The 13,095-nt window shown below is 49.2% G+C and overlaps 1 protein-coding gene across 1 annotated transcript in view; it reads left to right on the top strand.

Annotated features, from left to right (window-relative positions):
* Trio (trio Rho guanine nucleotide exchange factor) overlaps window positions 1–13,095 on the top strand; it is a 289,251-nt gene that overhangs the window by 162,721 nt on the left and 113,435 nt on the right. The window contains exons 12-19 of the mRNA XM_051151014.1: window positions 435–604; window positions 1,537–1,711; window positions 4,955–5,150; window positions 5,793–5,959; window positions 6,892–7,011; window positions 8,467–8,658; window positions 9,098–9,247; window positions 11,295–11,409. Coding sequence (XP_051006971.1) covers window positions 435–604; window positions 1,537–1,711; window positions 4,955–5,150; window positions 5,793–5,959; window positions 6,892–7,011; window positions 8,467–8,658; window positions 9,098–9,247; window positions 11,295–11,409 — 1,285 coding nt within the window. The remainder of the gene's footprint in view (window positions 1–434; window positions 605–1,536; window positions 1,712–4,954; window positions 5,151–5,792; window positions 5,960–6,891; window positions 7,012–8,466; window positions 8,659–9,097; window positions 9,248–11,294; window positions 11,410–13,095) is intronic.

The raw sequence follows: 13,095 nt of genomic DNA, 5'->3' as shown, positions 1-13,095 counted from the left end.
TAATAATGGAGTGCAGTGCCTTGGCTAAAACCAAAGCAGGAGCCATGGCTAAGAACGCCTCTGTGCTTGGAGGAAGTTCCTGTTGTCTGAGCAACACTTGGCATTTCCACTGCCCTCCAGGCTGAGCCTCTGCGAAGGGGAGAGTGGCTTCTTTTCCCTTTCCTCTTTCTCCTTTGTGACGGCCTCTTCCGCATCACCGCCTGTTTATTTTGCTCGATGCTGCACTGACATGTTGCTGTTTTTGTGCCTGTGTCCCCCCCTGGTTGCTGGGCTCTCCAGGATGCTCTTTCTGCTCTTCCTCCATCCCCCCTCCCCCCCAACCCCCGGGCTTCCTTCCTTCCTTCTCTCTGGGAGCAGTCTGCCACCAGCGTCTTCCCCATGTGAGTGGTCCAGGCTCTGCACCACTCACTCGCCGTGCGCTCTCCTGTCCGCAGCTGTGGACATGGCTGGAGGAACTGCAGAAGGAACTGCTGGATGACGTGTATGCCGAGTCGGTGGAGGCTGTGCAGGATCTCATCAAGCGCTTTGGCCAGCAGCAACAGACCACCCTGCAGGTGACAGTCAACGTGATCAAGGAAGGGGAGGACCTTATCCAGCAGCTGAGGTGAGCCTCAACCCCTACTCCCCACCCCCGCCCCCACCCCTCACCCTTCCTGGCCCCACACAGATCCAGAGCTGTACAGCGGGTTCCTGCCTTTATCAGTCTTTGAACAAATGGCCCCAATGTGCTCTCCAGAAGGCGGGGAGGGGGGTCAGATTTCTTCTCATCCCATCCCCCCAGACCCTCAATTTTTCAACTCTGTGATTGCTCACCTCAACACTAGCAACTGTCAGAATTGAACTTTTGTTAATATTCCCTCAGTATCCCCTTTGTACTGAAACTCCTTTATAAATGGATGAATTAGTCTTAAGTCCTCTGGCCCCACAGGGCCTGCCTGTCTAGAGAGTGGCAGCCTATCTGCCCCTCAAGCTGAAGGCGGAGCAGGCCTGGAAGTGTCAGGATTACATCCCTCAGCCCTCCCCTGGGCAGGAGGGAGGGGCTAGCTTGGCTTTGTTTCCTCTGGAGGCAGATTTGAAAATTCCTTTTATTGGGTCATGAGGGACATTAAGGGGTAGCCCTCTATTCCCAACTCACATAATCCCTCAGGACAGTTGAAGAAGATCACTATTCCCTGAAGGGGAAAGTTACTTAGTAAAGGTTTCATTGATGGCATTAGAAGTTAGCAGGAGGGCCACTACTGCAGTCACCAGGGACCAGCTCCTCTCCAGTGTGGCCTTCTATGAGAGGATCACGAAGAGCGCAGCTGTGTTCCGGCCACCTCGGGCTTGGTGGACCTGGCTGCTCGGAGGAAGGGGGCTGGTGGTGTTTTGCTAGAGGACAGCACCTTCCCTTTTCTGAGACAGAGTCCAGCTTCCTGCCAGCCTTCTTCCCCTGAAGATTTGCGTTTGCCGGATCTGGTGTCTAACAATGTGAGGCTTTCTTACTCAATTCCTGTTTGTCTTATTGGAGTCCCATCTCCTTCTACACCTGCACAGGGACTCCGCCATCTCCAGCAACAAGACCCCACACAACAGCTCCATCAACCACATTGAGACCGTGCTGCAGCAGCTGGATGAGGCTCAGTCCCAGATGGAGGAGCTCTTCCAGGAACGCAAGATCAAGCTGGAGCTCTTCCTGCAGCTGCGCATATTCGAGAGGGATGCCATCGATGTGAGTGGCCAGCCCCTCTCCTAGGAGCCCTGTCCCTGGTTCCTGTCTGTGACCTCTCCACCCACTGAGCCTCCACAAAGCAAGGACCGGGTGGAGACGGAAAGAAGGTCCCGGAAGCACAGAGGCTTCCATGGCTGCTGGGTGGGGGTGGGATGGGGGACACTGAGACCAGGGGGACAGTGCAGGCAGCAGGAACAGAAGATGGTTAGCGGAGTGGGGGGGGGGGGAGCAGGGTGGAGCACTAGGGTGTGTGTGTGGAGCACTAGAGATGAGTAAGGCTCTTAGGCAAAAGAGATGGGCGGGAGGCCGGTTGCAGAAAGGAAGGGGAGTGGTGACCCTGGCTGGAACTGGCCATTACCTTCCCCAGGGGCAGGCCAGCCCTGGTTGGGTGGTGCAGGCCTAGGTATACTCTGCTCTTGTAGAAAGAGCCGTCTCTGCAGGTGGGAGCCTCCCTTCCTCCTGCCCTCTATTTTCTGTTTCCTCTCTTAGTAAAGGGACAGATTGTAGCCTGTGAATTTTAAGGAATATAAATCATTCCTATGAAAGAACGCTCTGGTTTTCTGTAACTTCTCCCAATAAGTGTACTCTTATATCTGATGTGTACAGAGAAGAAAGAAAAATACGTGCTTCTCTTATCTTTAGTCAGCAAAAGGGGGCGGGGCTCTGTGCTCTGCAGGGGAAAAGATCTTGGTATGGAGCAGAGTAAGTCTGAATGAACGAGCCTGAACTGCATGTGAGACCCTGTCAGAAGAACCAAAAACTTCCTAACACTTGAGAGCCCACCTGAGTCCATGTTCTGGTGCCTGGCTGCTTACACAGCTGGCGGTCAGAGTCAGCACATGAGTGCTCCCTCACTCGGGACCTCTGACCCCCTCAGGTCTAGCCTGTGACTGTAGGGGTCTGTCTCACTCAGCACTTCTGGACTGCACAGGTCTAGCCTGTGACGGTAGGGGTCTGTCTCACTCAGCACCTCTGGACTGCTCAGGTCTAGCCTGTGACTACAGGAGTCTGTCTCACTCAGCACCTCTGGGCCACACAGGTCTAGCCTGTGACTGCAGGGGTCTGACAGCACCCTATTGTACTCACTGTCTCTCCTGGCTTGAAGTTCATCCACAGTGCTTGTGGGGTGCTTGGACTGGCTAGGCGCTGAGGTGGCACAGAAGCCTGGGGACTGCTTGCTTTTCACAGCTCCAGGAAAATCCTCTGTGTGCAACGCCCTCTGGGCTGCCATCAGCCTCACCTTGCATGGCAGCTCTGTAGGTGGAACGGGGCCCTCTGCAGGCGCCTTCAGATAGCTGCTTGTGCAAATGCCAGCGCTGTTTTCCACAAAAGAAGCTTTTCTTGATATTTCTCGTTGTTATCATCGTTAATCACAAGACATGCACCAAAACCTCCATAATCTCAGTGGCAGCCAGCCTGCTCCATTGCTCCACAAGGCTTGGCCTTGTGGAGACACACAGAGATGGCATGCTAGAATCTGCCCAGTGGGGACCCCCTGGTCCGGGCCTGCCTGGGGCTCAGGGTGGCAGCAAAGAGAACAGACCTGTTTTCTTCTGCCTTCAAGTGACGCACTGTTCTGAAAGTTAGTTGCCTGTTGAGTATTTCCAGTCACAAGACAGAGCAATCAGGAACATTTGTTGAAGATCTCTCTTAGAACCTTCTGATAGTTGAAACTAGTTCTCATTTTATTTGTATTGATGCTTCTTGGTTGTAATTTGCCCTTTATCAAAACCTGATCAGGAAACTACAGAACAGGTGCCCTGGGGAAGCCTGTGCAGGGCAGCCTGTTACAGAAGCAGTCAATTGTGTGTAGGTTCAATGTGCTTTCATGTGTTTAAGAAAACGGCCTTACAGTTTAGGGACCCTTAGGCATCTACGTCTTTAGGACACCAAAGATAAACAGAAACGTGTGTCATCACTGCTAATCTGATTCACCATCACACCTAATGTTCCCCATCCCTGGGGTCTGAAAACATACATGAAAGGAAAGTCCCGTAAGAAAACATTAAGGTGGGACCTCCAGTCACTCTAGGCCTGATCCCAAGAACCTCAAAAATATAATCGCTTTTCTCATTTACTCCATGGCTTATATCCAACTCACCAACATCATCTAATGTTATTAATTTTATGAAGAAGTACAGTGTAATAGTACTAATAGGGATTGTGTGCAGATTCCAATAATAAAAGAGTAGATTGGGACGCTCTATACTGTAGGAGTTTTGAAAGCCCTCTCTTCCACCTGGATTATGTAAGCGTTGTCACATGCTCAGATTTTTATAGCAGCTCGGTTCATGTTCAAATGCATAAATAAGTGAGGGCCCTTGGGGAATGCTAGCCCACTGAAGTAGCCAGGATAGATTCTTTCTTAAGAGTTCTTCCTCGCTTCTGGATTTTGTGACTTTAAAAAAAAAAAAAAAAAAAATGATGTCATGTAAGCTTTCAAACCTCTACAAAAGCGGAGAGCAGCACAGTGGAGCTTCCATGTGCCAGTCCCCCGTGTCCCAGCAAGACCTTATCTCTTTGCTTCCTTCCTTCTCTGAATGTGTTGGGTCAGAGTGTTTCAGAGCCACGCTGCCTGTCTGCCACTGCTCTCCTGAAGAGAGGATCCTGCATCATAAGGCCATTTCCTACACTTAACTCAGAGCACCAAACACCTCATCCATCCAACAGGCACTTCTTATATCACCTAGGATACAGCATGTGTTCAGGTTGACACGGATGCCCTCGTTAGGAGGCGTATGGGGCAGTTCCTGCATTTGGTGGCCAGCCTCTTGGTTTAGGCTCAGCTCCCCCTCTGTCCTCTTACTTTGTGCATTCCATGGTTTCTTGACTGTCATGGGTTTACTTGTCAAAAAGGCCAGGTCCTACATAATACATTTTCTCAGCTGACTCTTAGTTTACTCTTTTTTTTTTTTTTCTCCTCTGACACTTCCTATAAACACTGAACTCAGTTGGAAAACCTGCTTCAGCCAGGTTCCATTTTTGTGCAGGAATGTTCTAAAGGTGGCTCTCTATAGCGCCACTCGTGAGCAGCCGTGTCCTGCTGTCCCACACCTGTAGGGCAGCCGAGATGCAGCGTGTCGAGTGGTGACACCCCGACAGCTGCCTGTTTAATTCCTGCTTGGCCTTTGCCACGATGGGTCACCGGGCTTTAGTGTGGGCTGCCCACTGCCTTGGACACAGCGAGACGTGGCAGCTCGTGTTTGCAGTCCTGAGGCTGCAGAGGTGCTTCTCCTCCCTCAGATCATCTCAGACCTGGAGTCGTGGAATGACGAGCTGGCCCAGCAAATGAGCGACTTCGACACAGAGGACCTGACGATCGCCGAGCAGCGCCTGCAGCACCACGCAGACAAAGCCCTGACCATGAACAACTTGACTTTTGACGTCATCCACCAAGGACAGGATCTTCTGCAATATGTCAATGAAGTCCAGGCCTCGGGTAAGATAGAGTCACAGGCTCCTTGCATTGCCACAGGGCTTAGGACAGCTCGCGTGTTGTGGCTCCTGTTAATGAGCTATTACCTGCCAAGATGAAGTCCTTTTCACTTTATGTCACATAATACAGTCACATTGAACTTTATGCTTTGGAAACCTACCCTTAAATTTTTTTTTTTAGAATTGTTTCAAGTAATAATAACTTTATTTTTGCAAAGTGATTTGTCATATTTGTGAGTGAAATGTTAAGACTCAAGAGAGTGTTTTCATGTTATTTCCTAGTCTGGCAGAGGTTGCTGTAATCCCCAGTATGTAAATGTAGTGTTGAGAGTTTACACAGCAACATCCTGCATGCCTCAACACATAGTAAAGGAAATATATCCTGAAGGGCGAGCCGCTCGCTCACTTGTATAAGATGCTACTCCGTCACTAGGTCCCAGAGATAGGAGGCGCAGCTGGTTGGTTCTCATGTGCGCATCCTCTCACACCCTGGTGTGCTGGATATAAATGCATCATTGCTGGCTAGTGCAGTACAGGTGCTGCACTCCCCTCCCCCAACTCACAAACCACACTGGGTAGAGCATTAGTGAGAGGAGAGGTTGACCCATGTGACTTCAATGCTAGGATCTGCCACCACTGTTCACAGGTGTGGAGCTGCTTTGCGACCGAGATGTGGACATGGCCACTCGGGTCCAGGACCTCCTGGAATTTCTTCATGAAAAGCAGCAGGAGCTGGATCTGGCAGCAGAACAACATCGGAAACACTTGGAGCAGTGTGTGCAGCTGCGCCACCTGCAGGCAGAAGTGAAGCAGGTGCGTGACACTGAGGAGTGATGGAGAATTTCCCGTGACCTCCATGTGGTTGTCCTGGTGTGTAAAGGTTGTGCATGCCAAGGCAGCAACGCATGGTAAAAATGGAGTCCATTTGCCCAGGAGCAGCCCCACCCACAATCGGCTGGGCCCTCCCCTATCAGACACCAATTAAGAAAATACCCTACAGGCTTGCCTACACCCCTGTGGCATATGAACTTGAGAGTCTCGTGGTTTGACCCCTGAGCATTGTAGTGTGACCTATTTTACACCTGCGCTATTGTGTCATTTAACACTGACACCACACGGAAAATCAGTAAAGGAAAGGAGGCGCCCTTACTAAGCAAGTGGCCAACCTTACTGCGGATTAGGAGTGAGTGCAAACAGGAAGTGGCAGGATTTCCCTGGAGTGTCAGAGGGCTCATTCAGTTATACACAGCTTTGCCTATAACGTGGAGCCTGAGCTATCCAGGTCTGTGTCCTCAAACCCTGCTGCCCTCCACTGTCTTCTGAAACAACAGACTTGCTCTACTCTTGAGGCAGTGAGAGCCCTTCATGGATTGCAGGCTGTGTTGGTAGGCCGTAAGGAAGTCAGGGCTGGCTCCCTAGGGGAGCCTCTAGGACAGTGGTTCTCAACCTTCCCAACGCTGTGACCCTTTAATACAGATCCTCATGTTGTGGTGACCCCAACTGTAAAATGATTTCCATTGCTATTTTATAACTGTAGTTTTGCTACGGTTATGAATTGCATTGTACATATCTGTGATTTCCAACGGTCTTAGGTGACCACCGTGAAAGGGTCACGTGACCCCAAAGGGCTGTCAACCCACAGGTTGAGAACTACTGCTCTAGACCACTCTCCAGACCCATTCCAGGTGTTTTTCAGGGTGCCCTTGAAGGTCCACTGCATAGCCTTGCCCTTTGTCCTGTTTCAGGTGCTGGGCTGGATCCGAAATGGAGAGTCCATGTTAAATGCTGGGCTCATTACTGCCAGCTCGCTGCAGGAGGCTGAGCAGCTGCAGAGGGAACACGAACAGTTCCAGCACGCCATCGAGGTAAGGCCATGTCCATGGGTGGACCCTGTGACGTGGAGACTGGCCTGGGAACCTTTGATAATTACTTCACCCGCTGGAGCCAGCCATGGCCTGCCTGTGTGGGAGAGAAAAGACAGTGCTCAGCGGTTCACCATTGATTGTGGGAAATGGCCCACAGCTATAGCGGACTGAGGACAGCTTGGCAGCAAGTGTCCCAGTGGCCAGGGCCCCCTTCTGTCCCATGAACGGGCTCTAGCAAGATAGATGGCGACCGATTAGAAAGTGTCTTAAGTCAGGGACCTTCCAATGGAACCTGAGCTGAGGCAGTTTACAGGCACAAAGCCGAGTGATGGGGTGAGAAGCGTCTCTCATGACCAGGCACAAATAATGCTGATGACTGAACCCTTCGTGCTACTTACTTAGCGGCAACAGGAGATTTACTTCGATTAGGTGGAGAGTCAGTACTACACCAGGCAGTGGCAAAAGCCTCGGCCGGTCCAGGCAGCTGGCCCTTACTGTTAGCGGTCCACTGGTTGCTTTAGACTCAGTTCCTTTTGGGAGTGGGGTGGGTAATGGTTGTGATGGGTGATCTCAAAAGTATAGGCGGGGGTGATTCAAAAGGGATGTTTGATAATAGAAACCTTTGTGTTAGCCAGAGAAAAAGCCACAGAAGTCAGTGCTGCTGATTTACTCCTGAGATCAATGTTGTCAGCTGCTCTGGCCAGAGGCGGCTTCTTCTTGAGGCTCCAGCTCCAGGCAACTTTGCAAACCTGAACAGCTGCCAGGCCAAGCGGGTACTGGTAATCAAGTTCAGGTGTCAGTCATTTGGGACTATACACTGTACTCAGTGTTTCAATACACCATTTCCACTCTATCGGGTGCAGTGCAAGGTCCCCTTCTGTCTGAGGCTCCTGGCTGCCCCAGCAGTGCTTGTGTTCTAGATCTTTCCTGTACAGCCCTGGCATCAGGGCTTGCCATGTGACTTTCTTTGTGTGTGGCATGGAACATTCTCAGTCTTCTCTCTGTTTAGTTTTATTATTATTTTTGAAATCACTAGTTTTTCAAAACCCTTTTCACTGGAGTCCAGTGCTTCAGTTGGAAATGAAAGCATTTGTCTGGCCCCCTTTTTCCACTTCTTGTTTTGCCTGCGGTGGCTGTTACAAGAAAGCCAGCAGGGATAATAAACTTGGCACACTTGAGCAGAGCCTTAGAATATCAATCGCTAAGAGTCGGTCCTGTTGCTTCTCAAATGGAGAACCTCGCAGCTGAGGGCCATTCTGGGAAGTCTTAATGCTTTTCATCCTTCATTAGATAAATTAAAGTTCAGCCTGGCTGGGGCACGGCCCAGAACTCCTTTACTGGACTGCCCATCCCATTTGCAAATCACCCTAGCGAGTGGTAGCTAGGTTGATTCTGTTAGGCGAGGGGAGCATCCCAATCCCTGCTGAATGAGCCCTCTGTCTCCCCTGTGTCTAGAAAACACACCAGAGCGCACTGCAGGTGCAGCAGAAGGCTGAGGCCATGTTGCAGGCCAACCACTACGACATGGACATGATCCGTGACTGTGCCGAGAAGGTCGCCTCACACTGGCAGCAGCTCATGCTCAAGATGGAAGACCGCCTCAAGCTCGTCAATGCCTCGGTCGCCTTCTACAAGACTTCAGAGCAGGTCAGGAGAGAGGGCGTGCCTAGGCTCCTGGTGACTGGGTGCCCTGGGCTTACCTTTAGGGACGTTCTACCTCCGTCCACATCCACCACCGGCATCCGTAGCAAATCACTCAGGTCCAAGTTAAGCAGGGAAGGCACACTCTGAAGTGATCTGTGCTACATCAGCTGTTTAAAAGTAGCATTTGCCCAGTAGCTGAGAAGACACAACCCTCTCTTATTTCCTCTGATATGGAAAACACCAGGGCAATGGGAAATCCAGCTCTGTCTTGGTTCATATTCCCAAGTTCCTCCCTGCTATCCTTGAGCCAGGCGATGCCCATGACAGCCTGTAGCATTCTTGGTCTGTCTGTCCTGCTCTGCCTTCCTCAGAGCCCAGATGACAGTGCTGCTAGCTGTGCAGGTGTGAGGGGATGGCTGAGCCTGGAACTTTATTCCCTCAGGTCTGCAGTGTCCTGGAGAGCTTGGAGCAGGAGTACAAGAGAGAAGAGGACTGGTGTGGTGGAGCCGACAAGCTGGGCCCCAATTCTGAAACTGACCACGTCACCCCCATGATTAGCAAGCACCTCGAACAAAAGGAGGCCTTCCTGAAGGTAGGAGGCTAGCTCTGTTGGATATTGCTGTCTCGCTGATTGCCTGATGAAGGGCAGGGGCTCTCCCGACTGAGATTTAGAAGTGATTGTTGGAGGTTGCCGCTACATTCATGGATGTATAGGCTGTACTTTCACAGAGGGGGCCCCACACACATGGCCCTGACTCTTGCCTTGGTAGGCAGTGGCTGCGGTGATGACATCAGTGACAGGCTGCTCCTCCTCTAGAGACTCACAGTGTCTTAACAGTTTCATGGGGGCATGAACTAGAAGTCTCCATAAGCACTGGCTGGAAGTTGCAATGCCGTGTAACAATAGTATAGCCATGAGGTTTCTCTGAGGCAAACTGGAAACCTCATGAATTCTACAGATAGAAACTGATTGGCTAGCTGATTGGTGAAGCTCAATACTGATAGGTTAACTACTCCTTCACTGGACATCCAGCCTTTTTAGGCCTATAAACTGTGTCTCAGAAGATGCAGAAACACCACGTGGGGCAGGGTGACAGCAGCACCTGTGGCTGAGGGATGGGAGCCAGTACCTGCTTAGGAAGCAACTTGTGAGCAAGTTAGTGCCCTGCAGACAGGCTCAGTGTTTTATCTCTGAGAGGGTTAAATGCAGACACTCAGAGGAGTGTTTTGCCATGTTTTTTTATGTACATGCTATTGGCTCACATAGAAGTCACAACTGTGCCTTGAAACACTTGAATTCCTTAAAGCAGTCAAGTGTTCAGAGATGCTGCACTTTGAAGCAGGCTCTGTGTGTTTGTCAGGACCAGCAGCCGCAGCCATGAGAAACACGTGCTCTTTGCTTGTCTTTGTCCCTTTACACAGTTTAGCTTTTCTCACTCTTCAGCATTCTCACACCTCCCCCACCTGAGACACCGTTGCCTGTGGCTGTTAGTGAACTGTTTCGTGTCGAAAGCTCGTCTCCTGACAGAATTATTGTTTAGTCTGGAAAACTGAACTGTGACTCTTTTCCTTAGGGACCTAATAGAGAGCATAGGGATTTGTGGTTAAGCACATTGGGATCGGAGGCAACCATTGTAGCTTGCAGGCATTAGCTGTAGGCTTATAAGACTTTGGGGACTACTCCCAGCAGGGCTTTGACACAGTTATGAGTGACAACCACCATTAGGTGCTCTGGTTTGGAGATTTGGTCTCTTGCTCCAGAATCCATGTAGTAGGAATTGAATACCTCACAATTACTGTGACTATAAAAGTCATTTAGCTAAAATTACAAAACCATTTGAATAAGTTTATAGGAAGGGACTGTGCATCCGGGTTTCCTGCCTGTCAGTGCTCATACTGCGGATCTCCTGCACCTTGATGACGTCACATGACGTCACTTATGGGTTACGTACTACACCAGCAGTTGCCAGTTACCTGCTACCACAATAACGCAAAATATAATAAACCTCCCCTGAACCTGAGGATTTCACACTAAGAACTGAGGGATGAGTCTGGTTCCTTTATGTATTGTTTATGACAGTCTTGCCTACAAGGTACGAGTAAAGACAGCAACACGCCATCCTCTAGCCTGGAAGTGTTTACTCCTATCTGCCCTTTCCAGAAATCCAGGCCCAGTATATGGGCCCTGTGCTTCCAGCTTCCCATTAGACTGCATCAGTGTATACTGGGGATATAGTCTCCTCAGGGCTTGATGGAAAAGGCCTCTACTTCCTCTTCAGTATAGGTCTGTGGCTGCCCTCAGTGTGGTGCCACACAGCCTGTCCACTGAGTGTTGTGGAACATAATCTCACCTTGCAAAATCAAGGAGTCCAAAAGACATTTGCTTGCTTGCTTGCTTGCTTGCTTGCTTGCTTCCTTCCTTCCTACCTTAATTCCTTCTTTCCTTCCTTCCTTCCTTCCTTTCTTTTAAATTTTAATTTTAAATAGAATTTGATCTCTGCACCTTGTAAACACAAATTGGCCAGATGACTGTTAGGTAAAGGCTTCTCATGTAGCCATGGTATTGCCATCTCCATATACTCAAAATACACATCTGCATAAGTCTCGTTACCAATACGTTGTCTCTCATTGTTTCTTAGGCTTGCACACTGGCCAGAAGGAATGCAGACGTCTTCCTAAAATACCTCCACAGAAACAGCGTAAGCATGCCAGGAATGGTGACACACATCAAAGCTCCAGAACAGCAAGTAAAAAGTGAGTTTGCAAGCCTCCGTGCCTCCCTGAGCCTCCCTGTGCCTCCCTGAGCCTCCCTGAGCCTCTGAGCTTCCCTGCATCTTCATGCTAAGTATCCAGCTCATGCTAATGACATCATCACTAGCTGTCAGTTCAACAATGAAATAGGAAGAAATATGTAGGCCGAGTAAGCTAAATATAAACATGGCATTCAGGTATATAGTCATTGCCTTTGCCTGTTAATATATGTGAGTGAGCATATGGTTAGAAACGAAAGCTACAGTTATCTATGTGCAAAGTAGCTTTAAAAGCTAAGTCAAGAAATCATGTATCGGTATTGTGGCTATAAAGTACTTTCAATGTTATATTCCTAAGACATGGTTAGTTAATAAAAGCAAATTGCAAAGTGTTGTACACTTTAATACCACTTGAGTATAATACAATTTTTTTTTTAATTAATTTACTTGTAAGTGCATAGAAAGAGGTAGGTCTGGGGAAGTTTATACCAAAGTGGACATAAAGGATTGGTGTATAAAAAGTTTTTCAGATGGAAGGGGGTATACAGAGTAAGTAGCCACCTTAACCAGTTCACACAGCTGAGACTGAGCGTTATAGGCAGATTTGCAGCCTAGACTCTTGTGCCTTGTAATAAAGGAGGCTATGGGCTGCTGGAAATACTTTGTTTCTCTTGCAGTCTACTTGGTGGCAAAGGGTTTGCGCACCTCTTAGAGGGAGGGCAGGATGAAGTGGCCATGTATGTCTTACATGTCAGGATAACCCAATGGGATGCTGGGAGTCAGACCTCATGGTCTCAACATCTCTCTGGAACTGGAGCCACCCCGAATCCCTGAGGGCAGTTAGCAGGCTGCTTAGCTGTTTCTTGGAAAAGCCATCACTACTCAGTCAGAACATGAAGCGAGAACAGAGAGATCTCTTCATGCATGAACTGCCATACGCATGTAGTGCTGGTGTGAAAGTCGGAGCTTAATGCTTTGGCCAACTTAAAATTTCAAAAATTGTTTTTAAAAATTGAAGTAAATATACTTCCTGTGCTTTTAATAACTAGAAATAAGCCCCTGGGGCCTTGTCCCTTTGCTCTTGGCTACAGATATATCTGGAGGAGCAGTCATTGTCTTCACTAATGTTCCTACTGATGAGCTCACAGACCCCAGTGGATAGCTCCAAACCTAAGGTCACATGATGGCCCTGGTTGAACTCACAAGTCACCAAATAAATCAGAATCTTAGCTGACTTGGCTGAACTGGTTGAGGTTTTCAGTGGCGTAGGGCAGGGCACTGTGACTGCTCAGCTGCTCTCTTGCAAAGTGCGTAGGGTAGTAGGAAGTCTGTGTGGGAGGGACTCACTGCTTTAAGGTTTTTTAATGTAAGTTATATTACAGGTATCATTGGTCTGGCATGGGATTTCCGTCTTGGTACTTCTAAAGTTTTTTCTTTATTTTATTAACTTAGAGTAAAATAATCTTACTATAAACAAATTCAAAGTTGTTAGGGTTTCTATTATTGCAAAGAGAAACCATGACCATGGCAACTCTACAAAGGAAAGTATTTAATTGGGGTTGGCAGCCAGGCACAGTGGTGTGTGCCTTTAATCCCAACACTCAGGGAGGCAGAGGCAGGTGGATTGCTGTGAGTTTGAGGCCAGTGCAGTATACAAAGTGAGCCCAGGACAGCCAAGGCTACACAGAGA

This window comes from Acomys russatus, chromosome 9, assembly GCF_903995435.1.
Source record: "Acomys russatus chromosome 9, mAcoRus1.1, whole genome shotgun sequence".
NCBI lineage: Eukaryota > Metazoa > Chordata > Mammalia > Rodentia > Muridae > Acomys > Acomys russatus.
The sequence above is the reverse complement of the archived record's forward strand: the minus strand, read 5'-3'. Positions and strand labels throughout refer to the sequence as shown.